This window comes from Oncorhynchus nerka, linkage group LG20 (assembly GCF_034236695.1).
Source record: "Oncorhynchus nerka isolate Pitt River linkage group LG20, Oner_Uvic_2.0, whole genome shotgun sequence".
Classification (NCBI taxonomy): domain Eukaryota; kingdom Metazoa; phylum Chordata; class Actinopteri; order Salmoniformes; family Salmonidae; genus Oncorhynchus; species Oncorhynchus nerka.
Window position 1 is genome coordinate 33664127 of NC_088415.1, and position 23835 is coordinate 33687961.

The 23835-nt window shown below is 41.5% G+C and overlaps 1 protein-coding gene across 1 annotated transcript in view; it reads left to right on the plus strand.

Moving 5' to 3' along the window:
• Positions 1-23835, plus strand: part of LOC115101895 (metabotropic glutamate receptor 4-like) — a 122789-nt gene that overhangs the window by 67306 nt on the left and 31648 nt on the right. The window contains exon 5 of the mRNA XM_029621352.2: positions 21905-22105. Within this exon, the coding sequence (XP_029477212.2) occupies positions 21905-22105 (201 nt within the window). The remainder of the gene's footprint in view (positions 1-21904; positions 22106-23835) is intronic.

Sequence of the window (23835 nt, forward strand, 5' to 3'; positions counted from 1 at the left end):
ACACACGACCAAAAACAAAGAAATATAAAACATAGACTTTCCCACCCGAGTCACACCCTGACCTAACCAAACAGAAAATAAAAACGATCTCTAAGGTCAGAGCGTGGCAGTACCCCCCCAGCACCCCCCCAAAGGTGCGGACTCCGGCCGCAAACCTGAACCTATAGGGGAGGGTCCGGGTGGGCATCTACTCTCGGCAGGGGCTATGGTGCAGGACGCAGACCCCGCTCCACTTGAGGCTCCCCCCAATTTGGTGGCACCTCTGGTGCAGGGATCGTTGCTGCAGGCTCCAGACCAGGGACCGTTGCTGCAGGCTCCGGACCGGGGAACGTCGCTGGAGGCTCCGGACCATGGATCGTCGCTGGAGGTTCCGTGCCATGGATCGTCGCTGGAGGCTCCGGACCATGGATCGTCGCTGGAGGTTCCGTGCCATGGATCGTCGCTGGAGGCTCCGTGCCATGGATCGTCGCTGGAGGCTCCATGCCATGGATCGTCGCTGGAGGCTCCGTGCCAGGGACCATCGCTGCAGGCTCCGGACCGGGGAACGTCGCTGGAGGCTCCGGACCATGGATCGTCGCTGGAGGTTCCGTGCCATGGATCGTCGCTGGAGGCTCCGGTCCATGGATCGTCGCTGGAGGCTCCGTGCCATGGATCGTCACTGGAGGATTCGAATGTGGAGCCGGAACAGGTCTCACCGGACTGAGGAGACGTACTGGAAGCCTGGTACATGGAGCTGCCACAACGCATCCTGGCTGTCAAACGCGTCCTGGCTGGATACTTAACTCCTTGTATCGTCGCCGTTCCTCACTCGCTACCTCCGCCTGCTTCCATGGCAGGGTCTTGTCCCCTGCCATTACATCCTCCCAGGTCCAGGATGTCCTCCACTCCCTTTTCTCCTGGGCCCAGGATCTCTGCTTCTCCTGGCCACGCTGCTTGGTGGTGGGACCTTCTGTAACAGCTCTCGTCGAAAGGAGTAGACTAAAGCGCAGCAAGGAAAGTGTTCATGATTTTTATTTTTATTTTCAAAAAACACTCAAACAAAATAACAAAAGTGAAAACGAAAGCGCACAGTTCTGTCAGGTACAGACACTAAACATAAAACAAGATCCCACAAAACCCAAAAAGAAAATGACATCTTATATGTGATCCCCAATCAGAGACAACGATAGACAGCTGACCTAACCAAACATAGAAAATAAAAAGGATCTCTAAGGTCAGGGCGTGACAGTATTTCTCCATATTCATCGCACGCAATGACTACATCAAGCTTGTGAGTCTACCAATTTGATGGATGCATTTACTTTGTTGTGTTTCAGATGATTTTGTGCCCAATAGAAATGAATGGTAAATAATGTGTTATGTCATTTTGGAGTTTATTTTATTGTAAATAAGAATAGAATATGTTTCTAAACAGTTCTACTGTCACGCCCTGACCGTAGAGAGCTTTATATGTCTCTATTTTGGTTTGGTCAGGGTGTGATTTGGGTGGGCATGCTATGTCCCTTTTTCTATCATTTGTATTTCTGTGTGTTTGGCCGGGTGTGGTTCTCAATCAGAAGCAGCTGTCTATCGTTGTCTCTATTTGAGAACCATACTTAGGTAGCCTTTTTCCCACCTGTATTTGTGGGTAGCTGTGAGCACTACGTTGGCTTCACGTTTTCGTTTGGATGTTTATTGTTTTGTTGGCGACATCTTATAATAAAGAAGTATGTACGCTGCGCTTTGGTCCGCTGTTTCCACCTTAGACGATCATGACATCTACATGAATGTGGATGCTACCATGATTGTGGATAGTCCTGAATGAATCGGGAATAATGATGAGTCAGAAAGTTACAGACTCACAAATATCACACCCCCCACCCTGAAATAAATGCTAAACTCCCCTGTTATTGTAATGGTGAGAGGTTATAATGTCTTGGGGGTATGATTTTTGGGCGTTTTTAACTTTCTCACTCATCATTATTCACCATATGATTGAATAGAAACCCTTCCTCGGGATGAAAAACAGGCATTGAGAAAGTTTTCTGTGTCCATACGCACATACAGTATACTGACCATGACGCTTACTGCCTACAGCTTTCTATCTGATTAAAGAGATGAAATCCAGACAGGCCTATTTTAGGACACTTTCTGAATGGACATCGAGAAATAGTGAACATGACAACTCAGTGGCCTCGTGGTTAGTGACCGCCCTGAGATTGGAAGGTTGTGAGTTCAATCCCTGGCCGAGTCATACCAAAGACTGTAAAAATGGGACCTGATGTGTCTCCACTTGGCACTCAGTAGGAGATAGATTGGGGATAAGGCCCTGCGATAGATTAGTGTTCTATCCAGGAGGTGTATTTGTACATCAGGCTGCATCACACTACGGAAACCTATGAGTCGATCCGGCTCGCTCGTGCAAGGCTACTTACAACTTACATGCATGCACACCCACCCACCTAAAACGACCCATCAATCAAAGACGCATCTCACTCAGACACATAAGCAAATCCCATTTTAACTTTCCCAACAACATAATAAACCATGCCTCAGATTCAAATCCTTTCTGTAGGATATCAAAATCTAGTCTCCATTATAGGATTATGCTAAATCAATGTAACCTATCATATAAATTGACAAGGAAAGTTTTAAGGAGGAGATCGAGGCAGCTGTGATAAGCATGAAGATTAAATTGACAACCATTAGAAAATAGAACCACATGCATGCCACCTGCCTAATGATCAGCCGTTTATCAATGTTAGTGAAGCAATGGGTGGTTATGTTGACACAACATTTTACTCTGACTGAGTGCTTAATCTACAGTGCCTTTGGAAAGTATTCAGACCCTTTGACTTCTTCCACATGTTGTTACATTACAGCCTTATTCTAAAATGGATTAAATAAAAAAACATTTGTGCAACCACTTATTGATAAGGGTAAAAATCTGGCGGATATTTATTTGTCTGTCTTTTAGGGTTGTCTAAAAATCGAATCAAATTTTTATTTGTCACATACACATGGTTAGCAGATGTTAATGCGAGTGTAGCGAAATGCTTGTGCTTCTAGTTCCAACCATGCAGTAATATCTAACAAGTCATCTACAACAACTACCTTATACACACAAGTGTAAAGGAATGAATAAGAATATGTACATACAAATATATGAATGATTGATGGCCGAACGGCATAGGCAAGATGCAGTAGATGGTATAGTATATACATATGAGATGAGTAATGTAGGGTATGTAAACATTATATAAAGTGGCATTGTTTAAAGTGGATAGTGATACATTTACTACGTCAATGTTGGCAGCAGCCACTCAATGTTAGTGATGGCTGTTTAACAATCTGATGGTCTTGAGAAAGAAGCTGTTTTTCAGTCTCACACACCGCTTTGATGCACCTGTACTGACCTCGCCTTCTGGATTATAGCGGGGTGAACAGACAGTGGCTCAGATGGTTGTTGTCCTTGATGATCTTTTTGGCCTTCCTGTGACATCGGGTGGTGTAGGTGTCCTTGAGGGCAGGTAGTTTGTCCCCGGTGATTTGTTGTGCAGACCTCACTACCCTCTGGAGAGTCTTACGGTTATGGGTGGAGCAGTTGCCTTATCAGGTGGTGATACAGCCTGACAGGATCCTCTCGATTGTGCATCTGTAAATATTTGTGAGTGTTTTTGGTGACAAGCCAAATTTCTTCAGCCTCCTGAGGTTGAAGAGGCGCTGCACTGTGTGGATGGACCATTTCAGTTTTTCCGTGATGTGTACGAGGATCTTTCCACCCTCTCCACTACTGTCCCGTCGATGTGGATAGGGGGTGCTCCCTCTGCTGTTTCCTGAAGTCCACGATCATCTCCTTTGTTTTGTTGACATTGAGTGTGAGGTTATTTTCCTGACACCACACTCCTAGGGCCCTCACCTCCTCCTTGTAGGCCGTCTCGTCGTTGTTGGTAATCAAGCCTACCACTGTAGTGTCGTCTGCAAACTTGATGATTGAGTTGGAGGTGTGCATGGCCACGCAGTCGTGGGTGAACAGGGAGTACAGGGGAGGGCTGAGAACACACCCTTGTGGGGCCCCAGTGTTGAGGATCAGTGGGGTGGAGATGTTGTTACCTACCCTCACCACCTGGGGGCGGCCCGTCAGGAAGGCCAGGACCCAGTTGCATAGGGCGGGGTCGAGACCCAGGGTCTTAATGACAAGTTTGGAGGGTACTATGGTGTTAAAAGCTGAGCTGTAGTCGATGAACAGCATTCTTACATAGGTATTTCTCTTGTCCAGATGGGTTAGGGCAGTGTGCAGTGTTATTGTGATTGCGTCGTCTGTGGACCTATTCGGGCTGTAAGCAAATTGGAATGGGTCTAGGGTGTCAGGTAGGGTGAAGGTAATATGGTCTCTCAAAGCACTTCATGATGACGGAAGTGAGTGCTACGGGGTGGTAGTCATTCTTGGGAACAGGAACAATGGTGGCCTAATTTTTAGCTATAATGCTAAAATTGTCCATTATTAGATTTGAACTTGCATTCTTTGTATTGCTAGATGTTTGCATTATGCGCTCACCCATCCAACCCGACCAACCACTCTACTTTAGTTTTTGCCTTAAATAACCATCGGTCTTATGTAACCATAGCAAACGTAACATATCATACTAATTTGTGATTCATGGATTTACATTTACTATGTTATGTCTAGTCTATGAGACCAGGTTGAAAACGTACACATCTCTGTCTTCACTGTTCCCTTTTTGCGCAATTTACGCATCTCCGCTCATTTCTCCACTGGCTTATCTCTTCCCCCTTTCTCTAAGTTTTGAACGAGTATATTATTATTTCGAGCAATTTTTTGGTCTAGGCCTATTAGAGGAGAGAAGCATCAATCAATCCTCTTGCTTGCTGAATGGCTAAAAAATAGGCTCGAGTGTTGGCAATGAACTGGTGGGGAAGTTTGAATGGCGAGAGCGACGTGTAGCTCTGGTGCATTGGCTAAATGGATATTGCTGCAATGATGCCTTGCAAACGTAAAAAAAAACAGGCAGAGAGAAATAAATAAATTCATTCACAACACGTGCAAGTATTTATTTCTAGTTATTTATTTTTGTCCGAATTATTCAGACGAAAAAAACAGACTTGATAACAAAGGGCCTCAAGATTGAATGAGGAGTCAGCAGTTCAGTCATTCTACTTGTAACCACTATGGCATAATAACTGAACAAGCCCACAACATTGCTCGCAACAGTTTCCTAACGTGACTGAAAATGTATTTCTTAGCGAGGATGACGTGAACTGTAGTCTGTCTGTTTTGAGCTTAAGGGAGATGAGGCCAATTCTTCTTAATGATATGGAAAGAAGCACCCTGCTATATGACAGCCTTCCACATCAAAGTCAGTGCAATGGTGGCACCAGTTCACTTGATGTTCAGCCTTTCATGTTCAATCAAGTGCAAGGTTCCAAACCTACTTGGGGGGAAAGAGCAGAGTGACTCCCGACTGCCATATGCACAACTGATGTCACCCATAGACGCTTGATTTAGCTCTACTTTTGAAAATGTAATATTCCCCATGAAATGATGTGGTGGGTAAATGGTTTGGGGTTCTGACGGTTGGATTTATTGCCTGCTGCGTCTTTACACCATTTCAGCGTTTAAACACGCAACAATATAGTTCTCCTTCTGGGACAAAAAACAGTCATTTAGAGTCTAAAGAAGCAATTACAAACAAACTCTCTCTTGGGGTAAAAAGTATACCACTAATGATTACTGACAAACATACAACATAAAACCACATCAGAAGGCAATGGCCATAAGCTGTTGGGTTTACAGGGAGAACACATCAGTACAGTAGGTTTCTGCCGTAGCTTCAGTGGAATCAGCATTTATCAAAGACAGTCAACAGTCTAATTAGAATTGTATAGTTGTGTTTTGAAACTTGGCATAGGGATACATCCTAACCCTTTTTTTTTTACTAAAGACACTTCCAACTAGCACTGCTTATTTAAAATGGCCTTTGACTTCCAATTAGCTCAATACATTTTAAGAAAAAACACCAGAGGAATCCTCAAAAACATTCATTACATACAGTATCTTACTGTCAAGAACCCATAACAGGATTAATACCTCCAGTGAAACAGTCTGAGACAGAAAATATGCTTCATAGCTGGATAAGCTTTTCATTTGCTACCACTGTATTGTAAACAATAGGGTCAGGACCTTCCTCTCTCTCGCTGCTGAATTATTTCAATGTGCAAAACATTATAAATCCAGTGTATTTCTTTAGACAAGAAAGGGTAATGGCACTACATACGTAGTAAACTATATATAAACTCAGCAAAAAAAGAAACGTCCTCTCACTGTCAACTGCGTTTATTTTCAGCAAACTTAACATGTGTAAATATTTGTATGATCATAACAAGATTCAACAACTGAGACATAAACTGAACAAGTTCCACAGACATGTGACTAACAGAAACGGAATCATGTGTCCCTGAACAAAGGGGAGGGGGGGGGGGTCCAAATCAAAAGCAACAGTCAGTATCTGGTGTGGCCACCAGCTGCATTAAGTACTACAGTGCATCTCCTCCTCATGGACCTCACCAGATTTGCTAGTTCTTGCTGTGAGATGTTACCCCACTCTTCCACCAAGGCACCTGCAAGTTCCCGGACATTTATGGGGGGAATGGCCCTAGCCCTCACCCACCGATCCAACAGGTCCCAGACATGTTCAATGGGATTGAGATCCGGGCTCTTCGCTGGCCATGGCAGAACACTGACATTCCTGTCTTGCAGGAAATCCCGCACAGAACGAGCAGTATGTCTGGTGGCATTGTCATGCTGGAGGGTCATGTCAGGATGAGCCTGCAGGAAGGGTACCACATGAGGGGGGAGGATGTCTTCCCTGTAATGCACAGCGTTGAGATTGCCTGCAATGACAACAGGCTCAGTCCAATGATGCTGTGACACACCGCCCCAGACCATGACGGACCCTGCACTTCCAAATCGATCCCCCTCCAGAGTACAGGCCTTGGTGTAATGCTCATTCCTTCAACAATAAACGCAAATCCGACCATCATCCATGGTGAGACAAAACCACGACTCTTCAGTGAAGAGCACTTACAACAGGCCTACAAGCCCTCAGTCCAGCCTCTCTCAGCCTATTGCGGACAGTCTGAGCTCTGATGGAGGGATTGTGCATTCCTGTTGTAACTCGGGGAGTTGTTGTTGCCATCCTGTACCTGTCCCGCAGGGGTGATGTTCGGATGTACTGATCCTGTGCAGTGTTGGTTCACGTGGTCTGCCACTGCGAGGATGATCAGCTGTCTGTCCTGTCTCCCTGTAGTTTATATATATTTGCTGTGTTTATATATTTTGCTGTGTTTATATATATATATATATGTATATATATACTGTTCAAAAGTTTGGGGTCACTTAGAAATGTTCTTGTTTTTTAAAGAAAAGCACATTTTTTGTCCATTAAAATAACATCAAATTGATCAGAAATACAGTGTAGACATTGTTAATGTTGTAAATGACAATTGTAGCAGGAAACGGCAGATTTTTTATGGAATATCTACATAGGCGTACAGAGGCCCATTATCGGCAACCATCACTCCTATGTTACAATGGCACATTTTGTTAGCTAATCCAAGTTGATCATTTTAAAAGGCTAATTGATCATTAGAAAACCCTTTTGCAATTATGTTAGCACAGCTAAAAACTGTGGTACTGATTAAAAAAGCAATAAAATGTCTTTAGACTAGTTGAGTATCTGGAGTGTCAGCATTTGCGGGTTTGATTACATGCTCAAGATGGCCAGAAACAAAGACCTTTCTTCTGAAACTCGTCAGTCTATTCTTGTTCTACAGTGTATTTCTGATCAATTTGATGTTATTTTAATAGACAAAAATGTTGCTTTTCTTTCAAAAACAAGGACATTTCTAAGTGACCCCAAACTTTTGAACGGTAGTGTGTGTATATATATATATATATATATATATATATATATACACTAAACAGCGAGTGTACAAACCATTAGGAACCCCTGTATATTTATAGCCTGTCTCAGAGCAAATTAATCATGTATCAAAATACATCATGCTTCATTCAGTGGAATTATGTGTGTACAAATGTAGAATCTTAATTTCATCAACCAGTTGCAGGAGAACTCCTGAATGCAATTTAAAACTTTAAAAAGATTTTAAAATGCTTCTGAAGTTTGTAATTTCCACTTTTAAATTTCAGATTTCAACCTGAAAAAGTCCATTAATTATAATCCATATATTAATTCACATTTCCTGTTGCTGCAGGAATATTTTCTTGCTGTAGCAAACTGGCTCAAATTAAGATCCTACATCTGTTTGCTCAGACAGAACACATCACCTGGCCTCTTCTGACTCCTCTTTTTCTTTCAAACTCTCAAGGCCCACGTTGATGCTGTCCCTGGATTAACAATACAAAGACACAACGGTTTCACAGCAGGCACTCTCCAGTCTGCCAGGCAGCACGTCAAACCTAGTATTCAGTCACTGCCTTCTTCTTTTCTTCCTTTATCACCCAATAAATGTCAGTCCACTACAAGGAGAGCAGATTGTCTAAACCTGTTCAAACCTTCCCAATCTAGCACACATTGTTCATTTCTTTGAAGTGCTGTATTTTATATGCAGCCAAGAGAGTATCAACGGTGTATTAATCCAGGTGAAATTATTGTAAAGCTGTACATAATGCTTTGTTTGATACAAGAAAATACATAATACGCTGGGTTAGATGTGACTTCATGATCAGTGAAAAATATATTGTTTAATTTTGAGCAGCAGCTAGCAGGCACCCACAACCACTATGGACAAGCTGGTATAGGACCATTGTCGGCAGTGGATATGATGCTAGCAGTCCAAAACTTCTATGATACTCAACTCATCTGCCATGCATTTTGAGTGTTATGTGAGCTCTCTCTTCGGTGAAGGAAAAACAAATAAAGGACTTAATATGCGAAACCTTTGGGGAATGTCATTTATTGCCGCAGATGAGCAGCAAAACCCTGTTCAGTGATCAGTGATCACCTCCTCATCCTGGGATTTAAAGTTATTCGTCCCATTAATGCGGAAATATTTACCACAACCGAGGTAGGTTTGTGTGTGTGTGTGCGTGTGTGTTCTCTTATGATTGGTATACCAGTGGCAAACAAGTACAGGACCATAGCTGGACATGTTTTATTCAAGCATTCAAAGTCTTGTCAGAGATGTTAAATTGCTTCTCCAAGCCTGGGCAAATACAGATTCCGACTGCATATCGCAGCAGCAAGAGAAAATGTTAAAAAATGATATCTGTTCACAGCCAGCATTTGTTAACATTAAGTACTTCTGTTTAGATAAGAAATGGCCATGTAGACCTTTCAAGAGGCATAGAGAAAACAAAACGCTGAGCAACTTTATCAATTACTCCATCCTGTTTTCCTTCATCCTATTATACATTCTATGTCTTGTTTACATTTGGGGAACCAGAAAGGTTAGGCAATACGAGACCAAGTGAGAGGAGAGAGTTAGACCTGGAACTGGAGCATGGGTCTGAAGGGAGAGGAAAAGGGGAGAAGTGGGCAGAGATGCAATCCCCTAGATGGCACTGGCTGTTGATTTTTATTACAGCCGTCAACACTGGGCAGTAGAGTCCTTACTTACCGAATGCAAGAGTAATATGTGACAGGGTCCCTCCCATTCATCAGGGATGACGTCTGGCTTCTGGCACAGAGACCACTTTCCAAATGGACATGAGAGAACTAGACTGATTATGTCAAATGTTGCCTCCCCCTGTATCACTGGCAAGGAGGGATTTGGTAAGTCTGAATATGACAGTATGAATGTACAATACATGTACTTTCACATACTTACAGAGGCATGGCCATGGGTAAAGGTGAGTAGAAATTCAGTGAAAAATAGTACTGTATATTTACTCCCCCAATCTTCCACTTTATCTCAAGCATGATTCAGAGAGGTTATCCAGTCTACTCATTTAATTCCACGAGCAATAAACATCAAGCAATGAGAATCTCGTGACAAAATCCTTAAATTGACTAGGAGTGTTTGTACTGTCTCAGAGGACATAGATCCTGTTGATTTTACTTGAATCGCATGATGAGAAATTGATCATGCAGGATAAAAGAGTGGCAGATGGGATCTGTTACAGTACCTTAAGGATCAGCTGTCAGTGCCTTTACACGTTGCCCATATCCTACTCCCCTCGCTAGTTCCTCCAAACTCTGGTTCTCCGCTAATGATTTTACGGGGCAAGAATGCTACTTTTAATGATCTTCACTGACATTTATTAAAATGTGTGCTGTCACAGTGTTCATATTAGCTGTATGACTCAACTCATTTCATCCCTCTGCTAATGGTTTCAATCCTGTTAAAATTTGTTCAGCATGTCTTATAGATGACATAATTCGATCCCCAGGCAGGTAAAAACACTTTTTAATATTGAAATAATAATTACAGATCCAAGAGCCAGATGTGGCTCCTGTTTAGTGGTGTTGTTAGTCTGAATGTGACTTCTGATCCACTGATGTCCTTGCCTTTGTAGACATGTTCTGTTTTAGCAGTAGGCCAAAAAGAGTAACTATCTGTTCATTTTTTAAATTTATTTTATTTTATTTAACTAGGCAAGTCAGTTAATTAAGAACAAATTCTTATTTACAATGATGGCCTACCCCAGCCAAACCATAAACCGGACGATGCTGGGCCAATCATTAATGTAAGGCTAGTGATGGCTACATCAACATTTTTTTTGTTGTTGACTATTTTACCGGACCCGAGTGAACAGTTATAGGCTTATGTCCTTCCTTAGTTTCTATCATTAGGCTTCACAAAATTCCTTTTTTTATTTTTTATTCTCTCAACCAGCTTCGAGGTAGTCTGGAATGCATTTCAATTAACAGGTGTGCCTCGTTAATTTTTGTAATGCGTTTGAGCCAATAAGTTGTAGGGTTGGTATACAGAAGATAGCCCTATTTGGTAAAAGACCAAGTCCATATTATGGCAATTAACAGCTCAAATAAGCAAAGCGAAACAACAGTCCGTCATTACTTTAAGACATGAAGGTCAGGCAATGCGGAACATTTCAAGAACTTTGAACGTTTTTTCAAGTCCAGTCGCAAAAACCATCAAGCGCTATGATGAGACAGGCTCTCATGAGGACCGCCACAGGAAAGGAAGACCCAGAGTTACCCCTGCTGCAGAGGATATGTTCATTAGAGTTACCAGCCTCGGAAATGGCAGCCCAAATAAATGCTTCACAGAGTTCAAGTAACAGAGGAGACTGTGTGAATCTGTCGTTGGTTCCTCCTGGCACCAGAGGGTGGCACAGACCGCCTTAGAGACTTTTATTGGACTCAGGTGTGTCTTATTATTTCATGATTTTGTCCCTGTTAAAAGAGGTGTGTTTTCTGTGGTCCTTTGTCGAAGCTGGAATTGTTTACCATGTGTGGTCGTTTCCTGAGTGAGTGTTTGAGACTTAGTGGTTGTTGGGTTATCAAGCGTCCTGTGATCCTGCAGCTACTGTATCGCAGTTAAGTATTATGTTTATCCTTAACCACTGATTCCTCATCTGGTCTCTTTTCTGCACCAGGACCAACCTTACCACGTCACAGAATCAAATCAAATCAAATCAAATTTATTTATATAGCCCTTCGTACATCAGCTGATATCTCAAAGTGCTGTACAGAAACCCAGCCTAAAACCCCAAACAGCAAACAATGCAGGTGTAAAAGCACGGTGGCTAGGAAAAACTCCCTAGAAAGGCCAAAACCTAGGAAGAAACCTAGAGAGGAACCAGGCTATGTGGGGTGGCCAGTCCTCTTCTGGCTGTGCCGGGTAGAGATTATAACAGAACATGACCAAGATGTTCAAATGTTCATAAATGACCAGCATGGTCGAATAATAATAAGGCAGAACAGTTGAAACTGGAGCAGCAGCACAGTCAGGTGGACTGGGGACAGCAAGGAGTCATCATGTCAGGTAGTCCTGGGGCACGGTCCTAGGGCTCAGGTCCTCTGAGAGAGAGAAAGAAAGAGAGAATTAGAGAGAGCATATGTGGGGTGGCCAGTCCTCTTCTGGCTGTGCCGGGTGGAGATTATAACAGAACGTGGCCAAGATGTTCAAATGTTCATAAATGACCAGCATGGTTGAATAATAGTAAGGCAGAACAGTTGAAACTGGAGCAGCAGCATGGCCAGGTGGACTGGGGACAGCAAGGAGTCATCATGTCAGGTAGTCCTGGGACATGGTCCTAGGGCCCAGGCCAGTTGAAACTGGAGCAGCAGCATGGCCAGGTGGACTGGGGACAGCAAGGAGTCATCATGTCAGGTAGTCCTGGGGCATGGTCCTAGGGCTCAGGTCCTCCGAGAGAGAGAAAGAAAGAGAGAAGGAGAGAATTAGAGAACGCACACTTAGATTCACACAGGACACCGAATAGGACAGGAGAAGTACTCCAGATATAACAAACTGACCCTAGCCCCCCGACACATAAACTAATGCAGCATAAATACTGGAGGCTGAGACAGGAGGGGTCAGGAGACACTGTGGCCCCATCCGAGGACACCCCCGGACAGGGCCAAACAGGAAGGATATAACCCTACATATAATCAGGCCTTCATTGTCAAATTGATGCAAAGAAACCACTCCTAAAGGATACCAATAAGAAGAAACACGAGCAATGGACATTAGACTGGTGGAAATCTGTCCTTTGGTCTGATTTGTCCAAATTTGAGATTTTTGGTTCCAACCGCCGTGTCTTTGTGAAATGCAGAGTAAGTGAACGGATGATCTCCGCATGTGTGGTCCTGACTGTGAAGCATGGAGGAGGTGTGTGGCGGTGCTTTCCTGGTGACACTGTTCGTGATTCATTTAGAATTCAAGACACACTTAACCAGCATGGCTACCACAGCATTCTGCAGTGATAAATCATCCCATCTGGTTTGCGCTTATTGGGACTATCATTTGTTTTTCAACAGGACAATGACCCAACACACCCTCAGGCTATGTAAAGGCTATTTGACCAGGAAGGAGAGTGATGGGGTGCTGCATCAGATGACCCGGCCTCCACAATCACACAACCGCAACCCAATTGAGATGGTTTGGGATGAGTTGGACCACATAGTGAAGGAAAAGCAGCCAACAAGTACTCAGCATATTTGTCAATTCCTTCAAGTCTGTTGGAAAAGCATTCCAGGTGAAGCTGGTTGAGCGAAAGACAAGAGGCAAAGGCCGGCTGTTTTGAAGAATCTCAAAAATGTATTAAAAATGTTTAACCACTTTTGTGGTTACTACGTACAGTGGGGCAAAAAAGTATTTAGTCAGCCACCAATTGTGCAAGTTCTCCCACTTAAAAAGATGAGAGAGGCCTGTAATTTTCATCATAGGTACACTTCAACTATGACAGACAAAATGAGGAAAAAAATCCTGAAAATCACATTGTAGGATTTTTTAATGAATTTATTTGCAAATGATGGTGGAAAATAAATATTTGGTCAATAACAAAAGTTTATCTCAATACTTTGTTATATACCCTTTGTTGGCAATGACAGGGGTCAAACGTTTTCTGTAAGTCTTCACAAGGTTTTCACACACTGTTGCTGGTATTTTGTCCCATTCCTCCATGCAGATCTCCTCTAGAGCAGTGGTGTTTTGGGGCTGTTGCTGGGCAACACGGACTTTCAACTCCCTCCAAAGATTTTCTATGGGGTTGAGATCTGGAGACTGGCTAGGCCACTCCAGGACCTTGAAATGCTTCTTACGAAGCCACTCCTTCGTTGCCCGGGCGGTGTGTTTGGGATCATTGTCATGCTGAAAGACCCAGCCACGTTTCATCTTCAATGCCCTTGCTGATGGAAGGAGGTTTTCACTCAAAATCTCACGATACATGGCCCCATTCATTCTTTCCTTTACACGGATCAGTCGTCCTGGTCCCTTTGCAGAAAACAGCCCCAAAGCATGACGTTTCCACCCCCATGCTTCACAGTAGGTATGGTGTTCTTTGGATGCAACTCAGCATTCTTTGTCCTCCAAACACGACGAGTTGAGTTTTTACCAAAAAGTTATATTTTGGTTTCATCTGACCATATGGCATTCTCCCAATCTTCTTCTGGATCATCCAAATGCTCTCTAGCAAACTTCAGACGGGCCTGGACATGTACTGGCTTAAGCAGGGGGACACGTCTGGAACTGCAGGATTTGAGTCCCTGGCGGCGTAGTAGTGTGTTACTGATGGTAGGCTTTGTTACTTTGGTCCCAGCTCTCTGCAGGTCATTCACTAGGTCACCCCGTGTGGTTCTGGGATTTTTGCTCACCGTTCTTGTGATCATTTTGACCCCACGGGGTGAGATCTTGCGTGGAGCCCCAGATCGAGGAGATTATCAGTGGTCTTATGTCTTCCATTTCCTAATAATTGCTCCCACAGTTGATTTCTTCAAACCAAGCTACTTACCTATTGCAGATTCAGTCTTCCCAGCCTGGTGCAGGTCTACAATTTCGTTTCTGGTGTCCTTTGACAGCTCTTTGGTCTTGGCCATAGTGGAGTTTGGAGTGTGACTGTTTGAGGTTGTGGACAGGTGCTTTTATACTGATAACAAGTTCAAACAGGTGCCATTAATACAGGTAACGAGTGGAGGACAGAGGAGCCTCTTAAAGAAATGTGAGAGCCAGAAATCTTGCTTGTTTGTAGGTGACCAAATACTTATTTTCCACCATAATTTGCAAATAAATTCATTAAAAAATCCTGCAATGTGATTTTCTGGGGTTTTTCTTCTCATTTTGTCTGTCATAGTTGAAGTGTACCTATGATGAAAATTACAGGTCTCTCTCGTCTTTTTAAGTGGGAGAACGTGCACAATTGGTGGCTGACTAAATACCTTTTTGCCCCACAGTACATGATTCCATGTGTTATTTCATAGTTTTGATGTCTTCACTTCTATTCTACAATGTAGAAAATAATATAAAGAAAGAAATCCTTGAATGAGTAGTTGTCAACTTTTTACTAGAACTGTACATGTTTGCATATGCATTTTGCATATGTGGTACTTTTAAATAAAGCAATCACATAGCAATAATACACCAAACATAAGCTCTTTCATTCCGCCACTCAGCCCATCCCACCTATCACCATAGACCACCCTCGTTTGGATTCCATGTGCCATATATTTTTTCAATTGTGCTGTGATGTTTTACATAGAGTTGAAGTCGGAAGTTTACATACACTTATGTTGGAGTCATTAAAACTTGTTTTTCAACCACTCCACAAATGTCTTTTTAACAAACTATTGTTTTGACAAGTCGGTTAGGACATCAACTTTGTGCATGACACAAGTCATTTTTCCAACAATTGTTTACAGACAGATTATTTAACTTATAATTCACTGTATCACAATTCAAGTGGGTCAGAAGTTTACATACACTAAGTTGACTGTGCCTTTAAACAGCTTGGAAAACTCCAGAACATTATGTCATGGTTTTAGAAGCTTCTGATAAGCTAATTGACATATACATTTACATTTAAGTCATTTAGCAGACGCTCTTATCCAGAGCGACTTACAAATTGGTGCGTTCACCTTATGACATCCAGTGGAACAGCCACTTTACAATAGTGCATCTAAATCTTTTAAGGGGGGTGAGAAGGATTACTTATCCTATCCTAGGTATTCCTTAATTTGAGTAAATTGCAGGTGTACCTGTGGATGTATTTCAATGCCTATCTTCCAACTCAGTGCCTCTTTGACATCATGGGAAAATGAAAAGAAATCAGCCAAGACCTCAGAAAAAAATTGTAGACCTCCACAAGTCTGGATCATCCTTGGGAGCAATTTCTAAATGCCTGAAGGTACCACGTTCATCTGTACAAACAATAGTACGCAAGTATAAACACCATGGGACCACGCAGCCGTCATACCGCTCAGGAAGGAGACACGTTCTGTCTCCTAGAGATGAACGTACTTTGATGTGAAAAGTGCAAATCAATCCCAAAACAACAGCAAAGAACCTTGTGAAAATGCTGGAGGAAACGGGTACAAAAGTATCTATATCCACAGTAAAACGAGTCCTATATCGACATACCCTGTAAGGCCTCTCAGCAAGGAAGAAGCCACTGCTCCAAAATAGTCATAAAAAAACAGACTACGGTTTGCAACAGCACATGGGGACAGAAATCGTACTTTTTGGAGAAATGTCCTCTGGTCTGATGAAACAAAAATAGAACTGTTTGGCCATAATCACCATCGTTATGTTTGGAGGAAAAAGGGGGAGTCTTGCAAGCCGAAGAACCCCATCCCAACCGTGAAGCATGGGGGTGGCAGCATCATGTTGTCAGGGTGCTTTGATGCAGGTGGGACTGGTGCACTTCACAAAATAGATGGCTTCATGAGGAAGGAAAAGTAGGTGGATATATTGAAGCAACATCTCAAGACATCAGTCAGGAAGTTAAAGCTTGGTCGCAAATGGGTCTTCCAAATGGACAATGACCCCAAGCATACTTCCAAAGTTGTGGCAAAATGGCATAAGGACAGCAAATATAAGGCATTGGAGTGGCCATCACCTTGACCTCAATCCTCTAGAAAATTTGTGGGCAGAACTGAAAGGGTGTGTGAGCATGGAGGCCTACACACCTGACTCAGTTACACCAGCTCTGTCAGGATGAATGGGCCAAAATTCACCCAACTTATTGTGGGAAGCTTGTGGAAGGCTTCCTGAAACGTTTGACCCAAGTTAGGCAATTTAAAGGCAATGCTACCAAATACTAATTGAGTGTATGTAAACGTCTGACCCACTGGGAATGTGATGAAAGAAATAAAAGCTGAAATATATTCTCTCTACTTTTATTCGGACATTTCACATTCTTAAAATTAAGTGGTGATCCTAACTGACATAAAACAGGGAATTTTTACTTGGATTAAATGTCAGGAATTGTGAAAAACTGAATTTAAATGTATTTGGCTAAGGTGTATGTAAACCTCTGACTTCAACTGTACATTTTGTAATCATATAGTATCCACAGATTGTGAGCTAAAGATAAAAACCTTTCTTTCAAGTATTATTTGTTGACTGACTGTGCCTTTCCGAATTTCCCAACACTGCTATTTTAGGTGAATGTTGTGATTTTTTTCTTTAAATAAAAAAATCCTGAACCTGTGACCAGAAACAAGCCTACGTAGGGGCAATACCAGAATATATGATCTAGTGATTCTGTCTCTTCGCAGCAAAATATACAGAGCTGAGATTGTTGTATGCAGTGGCAAGAAAAAGTATGTGAACCCTTTGGAAATACCTGGATTTCTGCATGAATTGGTCATAAAATTTGATCTGAACTTCGTCTAGGTCACAACAATAAACAAACACAGTCTGCTTAAACTAACACACAAACATGATATGTTTTCATGTCTTTATTGAACACACCGTGTAAACATTCACAGTGCAGGGTGGAAAATGTATGTGAACCTGGTTGACCCTCTTTGGCAGCAATAACCTGACCCAAACGTTTTCTGTAGTTGCGGATCAGACCTGCAAAACGGTCAGGAGGATTTTTCGACCATTCCTCTTTACAACACTATTTCAGTTCAGCAATATTCTTTGGATATCTGGTGTGAACTGCTCTCTTGAGGTCATGCCACAGCATCTCCATCGGGTGGAGGTCAGTGACTGGGCCACTCCAGAAGACACTGACTGGGCCACTCCAGAAGACACTGACTGGGCCACTCCAGAAGACACTGACTGGGCCACTCCAGAAGACACTGACTGGGCCACTCCAGAAGACACTGACTGGGCCACTCCAGAAGACAGTGACTGGGCCACTCCAGAAGACAGTGACTGGGCCACTCCAGAAGACACTGACTGGGCCACTCCAGAAGACACTGACTGGGCCACTCCAGAAGACACTGACTGGGCCACTCCAGAAGACACTGACTGGGCCACTCCAGAAGACACTGACTGGGCCACTCCAGAAGACACTGACTGGGCCACTCCAGAAGTTGTATTTTCTTCTGTTGAAGCCATTCTGTTGTTGATTTACTTCTGTGTTTTGTGTCGTTGTCCTGTTGCATCACCCAACTTCTGTTGAGCTTCAATTCGTGGACAGATAGTCTAACATTCTCCTGCAAAATGTTTTGATAAACTTGGAAATTCATTTTTCTGTCGATGATAGCAAGCTGTCCAGGCCCTGAGGCAGCAAAGCAGCCCCAAACCATGATGCTCCCTCCACCATACTTTACAGTTGGGATGAGGTTTTGATGTTGGTGTGCTGTGCCTTTTTCCTTCCAAACAACTCAACTGTAGTTTCATCTGTCCACAGATTATTTTGTCAGTTGCGCTGTGGAACATCCAGGTGCACTTTTGCAAACTTTAGACTTGCAGCAATGCTTTTTTTGGACAGCAGCAGCTTCTTCCATGGTGTCCTCCCATGAACACTATTCTTGTTTAGTGTTTTACGTATCGTAGACTCGTCAACAGAGATGTTAGCGTGTTCCAGAGATTTTTGTAAATCTTTAGATGACACTCTAGGATTCTTCTTAAGCTCATTGAGCATTATGTGCTGTGCTCTTGCAGTCATCTTTGCAGGATGGCCACTCCTAGGGAAAGTAGCAACAGTGCTGAAATTTCTCCATTTATAGACAGTTTGCCTTACCATGGACTGATGAACATCAAGGCTTTTAGAGATATTTATGTAACCCTTCCCATCTTTATGCAAGTGAACAATTCTTAATCTTAGGTCTTCTGAGATCTCTTTTGTTTGAGCCATGGTTCACATCAGGCAATGCTTCTTGTGAATAGCAATCTCAAATTTTGTGAGTTTTTTTATAGGGCAAGGCAGCTCTAACCAACATCTCCAATCTCGTCTCATTGATTGGACTCCAGGTTAGCTGACTCCTGACTCCAATGAGCTTTTGGAGAAGTCATTAGCCTAGGGGTTCACATACTTTTTCCAACCTACACTGTGAATGTTTAAATGATGTGTTCAATACAGACAAGAAAAATACAATCATTTCTGTGTTATTAGTTTAAGCACACTATGTTTGTCTATTGTTGTGACTTAGATAAAGATCAGATCACATTTGATTACCAATTTATGCAGAAAACCATGTAATTCCAAAGGGTTCACATACTTTTTCTTGCCACTGTATAGCATTCTGTTGGTGGCAAAAATGTTGGATAATCATTTTAATTTAAAAACTTGAAGTTTTGAGTCAAGTGTTTTTTTGTACCAGTTCATAACACCATGTTTCATGGAATCGGTACATCGAAAATCTCTTCCCGTTTATTTTGCAACCTGTATGGCGCAGCTGTCTATATTTTTGTCCTCAAATGAAACTGGTATATTTGTCTATTTATGCCAATTCCTTTCATCCAATTGTATCTTTAATATATGGCAGGCAAACAAGTTCCCTGACTTCTCCCTTTTCCACTCTCCTCCACTTTTGTGGTATTGCTGCAATCTGTTGGTTATAATTTTGGATTGAGCAGATATTCCCATATATTTTCGATAGCTTCACATGTGACATAACTCCACTGTTTATATTCATATTCATAATGTCATTAATAAATATAATACAAATAATGTTTTTTATTTTTTATTAATCAGTATATTTGAGTTTGACCATAACATTTGTATGAATATTTGTTCTATCTTTTCTGGAGGATTAAACTGAAATTGTAAACAGCTTTGCATAGCTTGTTTAAGAAAGGCCGATACTTTAAACAAAATGTCATTTTCAATTAGTTGGAAATGAGAAGTTGTAATCTATATAAAGGCAAAAAGGCTATTTTTGACCAACGGATGAGCCTTTCTTAATAATCTACTGGAGAACCATTTTGGGTTTAAGTATCATTTATGCATGAGTGAAGCTTTTATTGAGATGTTTAAAGCTTTAATATTGAATAATTTTAGCCCCCCCCCCCCCATATAAACTCATATTCATTCATTCATTTTGTCTGGCTTAGCATTCCAAATAAAATGACATTTTCTTTTGCTCATATGATTTAAAAAATGAGTTGTTTGGAGTAGGCAGTGCCATTATTAAGTAAGTAAACTGTGATAGGACCCAGAAGTTAATCATTGTGATTTACCTCTCGATGGTTGCAGAATCTTATCTATTTTTGCAAACTTTCTATTGAAATTGATTCTGGTAAGTTCATTTATATTTTTTAAGATGTGAACACCATGTATGTCTACTTCACCATCCACCTATTTTATTGGTAAACTACAAGGTAGTGTAAACACTGTCTTTTAGCAATCCAATACATAGTGAGGCAAGAAAAGTGATCAAGATCTTCAATGAGACTGCAGGGAATCAGATTGCGGACTTAAGAAAAAACTTGAGACATCGGCATACATTGACACATTGTTTTTATTCCCTGGTTTTCTAACCCCTTGATGTTCTTGTTGGATCTCATTTGAATAGCTAGCATTTCAATGGCCGTAATAAATCGATAGAGACAACGGACAGCCTTGTTTTACTCCTCATAAAAGCTCAGTACTTTCTGAGAAGTAATCATTATTTACTATTTTACATCTGGGGTTCCTGTACATAACTTTAAACCATTGTATAAGAGATTCACCAAAATTAAAGTAACCCAGACATTTTTATATATATATATATATTCTAGTCGTACTTTATCAAACATCTTTTCAAAATCTGCTATGAAGACCAGGCTTTTTTAATGGATTGGATCTTTATACTTACCACCTGGGTCCTGTTTTAGAAGTAATGAAATCAGACCTTCTTGTTGAGTACCTAAAAGTATAATTTTTTAGGAGTAATTAAAACATACTAATAATGGATCTTTGAGTATATCAAAAAAGGTCTGATATACCTCTACTGGTATACCATCAAGCCCTGTTTTTTTCCAGACTGAAAATATTTAATTGCCTCAAAAGGTTCATCTTCTGTAAGTTGACCTTTACATAGGTCTTTCTGTAATTGTGTTAATTTTACATGTATTATTATTATTAGGAAAAAATCATTACAGTTATAAAGTGGAAATGGAGGAGACTGAAAAGAAAACAAATGCTTAAATATTTTGCTTCCTCTTTCAAAATATAATTTGGTGAATCATGGATGACTCCATCATTTGTAACAAGTTTCAGTAAATGATTTTTGACAACATTTCTATGTTGGAAGTTTCAAGAAAAAATGTGTGCATTTTTCACCATTTTCCATCCAATATCTTTCTAATCAGACTCCTCTCAATGGCTAAAACCTCTGGTCTAGCGTACTGATAATATAGTCTAGACTATAGTCATGCCTCTGTACGGAATCACAACTCACTTATATAGAGCAGTCAGACCCAATGCCCCCACCTTGGCTGGTGGTTATGCTTTTTCCTTCTCTTTTTCCTGCTGTAATAATAGCTAAGACCAGCTGATTAAAGGCCAGTGGAGTGTCCCACTGTCACTCTCTCCATGCCAACGCGCTGACAAGGCAGCAGCTAATTGCAGGACCAGGATGTTAATTGAAACCTTACTTGGTGATTAACACATTTCCAAAGCATTGAAACAACCTCGGCTATGATTAATATACACCTGTCATAACTAATTGCATTAATACTAAAGAATGATTAAGCCTATCTTGCTCTGTCTTCCAGTCGTCCTCCACTCCTCCAACACATACTCTTGCCTCGACTAACAAACCTCTGATGAATAGTAGAACATAGCAGATGAACAAGACCTGTCGGTCGGTCATGTTTTCATTCTATATCAAAGGAGCCTATCCAAAAATACATATTTTTCTTAGACATGTATATTTTTAGTCTCAAGGGAACTATAATTTCAGTTGTACACCAGACAACAGGATATATTCACTGTAATACAGAAGTGTGTTTATTGTCTTTGGACTAGATGTTATTACATGAGGGTTATGCTACTGTATAATGATTGAATTTAACAGTGGATTTTATTTTGTTGTCCCTTTAGACCACGAGCGGATCGGGAAGGACTCGTCCTATGAGCAGGAGGGGAAGGTCCAGTTTGTGGTTGATGCAGTTTACGCCATGGCTCACGCGTTACACAACATGCATAAGGAGCTCTGTCCAGGGAAAGTGGGCCTCTGCTCTAAAATGGAAACCATCAATGGAACCATGTTGCTCAAGTTCATTCGCAACGTCAACTTTACAGGTTTGTTTTTGTAATGCAAACACCCGTGAACATATGCAAGGATGAAGAAACACAAACAAACACTATACAAATTAACACATTAGCAAAGGCATCAGCATTTCCTACATCTCTTGTCTGTAAGACAAAGCCTTACACTATACATTTGTAAAGCCGCTTTATCAATTGAAACAGACTTTGAAACGCCAGCTTTGTTCTTCCCACCACATTTCCTTGAATGATGTGTCTTACGAGTGTAATTATTTTGAAAACAAACCGTAATGAAAGAAACAACGTGGTTCTACAGCCAACTGAAATACCCCAGTCTAACAGAGAGCAGCATGAAAAATGCCTTCCCTAAATAATCAGTTAAGAAAACATGAAAGCAAAAGCAGACTGCAGTACTTGTGTACAAACCGATTATTACAAGCTTACTGTTACTCAGTTCAGAGAACTCATCTGCATTTTTATGGAACCTCTGTTGCCGGAGAAGCATTTGAAGTGGGGGTACACTACACTGTAGTATACTGCAGTAAACGTGGGGAAAACATACAAGTGTGCTGCTTTAATGGAACATGTTTAAAGAAAAAGACCTTACAGTTGTGGTGTAAGGTAAAAAAGAGAAAGTGGACATTTGATTACAGTCAGCCACAACTATGTAAAGCTTGGTTAGTATTAGTTTGTAGATCCATTAAAGGTCAATTGTAAAAGTTGCAATGCTAATTATTGCTGCATTTTCTGACAGAAAATTGCGCCAACACTGTCATACTCATTTTATAAACCTCAAAGTGACAACCGCAACTCCAGTCTTCATCCGTGTTGAAATTTCAAGGAAGGACAAACTCAGATTGCCTAATAACTAACCGTGTGACTGTGACTCATTGGCCTGCTAGGCTACTTTAGAGTATGGTCTCTGTCTGATGTCACTTTCATCTGTTCTAATAAGGTGCTGCTAATTATAAGTGAGCAGAATGTCAGAGTGACACAGTTCAGGCAATCAGGCTTAATGCAACACGGGCATCCTGACACCCACAGACTACTCAGACCCTCTCTTAGAGCTAATTATATGGTAATGAATGCCCTGTTTGGGTGGAGGTGTGGTGTGATCCTAGAGGAAGGCACAATCCAGTTGAAGAATGGAAGGGATAGCTGTAGGGGCAGAATAGAAAAGCTGAACTGCATAATGGGAGGGCTGGCTTATCATAGGGCTCTGATGCACTGCTTATAATGTTCTGCACAAAAAGAGACAAATATAGTGTGTATAATGAGTAGGCATACCAACTAGGGATGTGCATTATTCCCTTACAAGATGGTTCAATACGTACAGTGCATTCGGAAAGTATTCACACCCCTTGACTTTTTCCACATTTTGTTACGTTACAGCCTTATTTAAAAAAAATGTAAATCACTTTTTTTCCTCATCAATTCACACTCAATACCCCATAATGACAAAGCAAAAACAGATTTTTGCTAACATTTTAGAAATGTTAGCAAATAAAAAAACAACAACAACTAAATATAATTTACATCAGTATTCAGACCATTTACTCAGTACTTTGTTGAAGCACCTTTGGCAGCGATTACAGCCTGGAATATTCTTGGGTATGATGCTACACGCTTGGCACATCTGTATTTGGGGAGTTTCTCCCATTCTTCTCTGCAGAGGCTCACAAGCTCTGTCAGGTTAGATGGGGAGTGTCGTCGCGTAGCTATTTTCAGGTCTCTTCAGAGATGTTAGATTGGGTTCAAGTCCG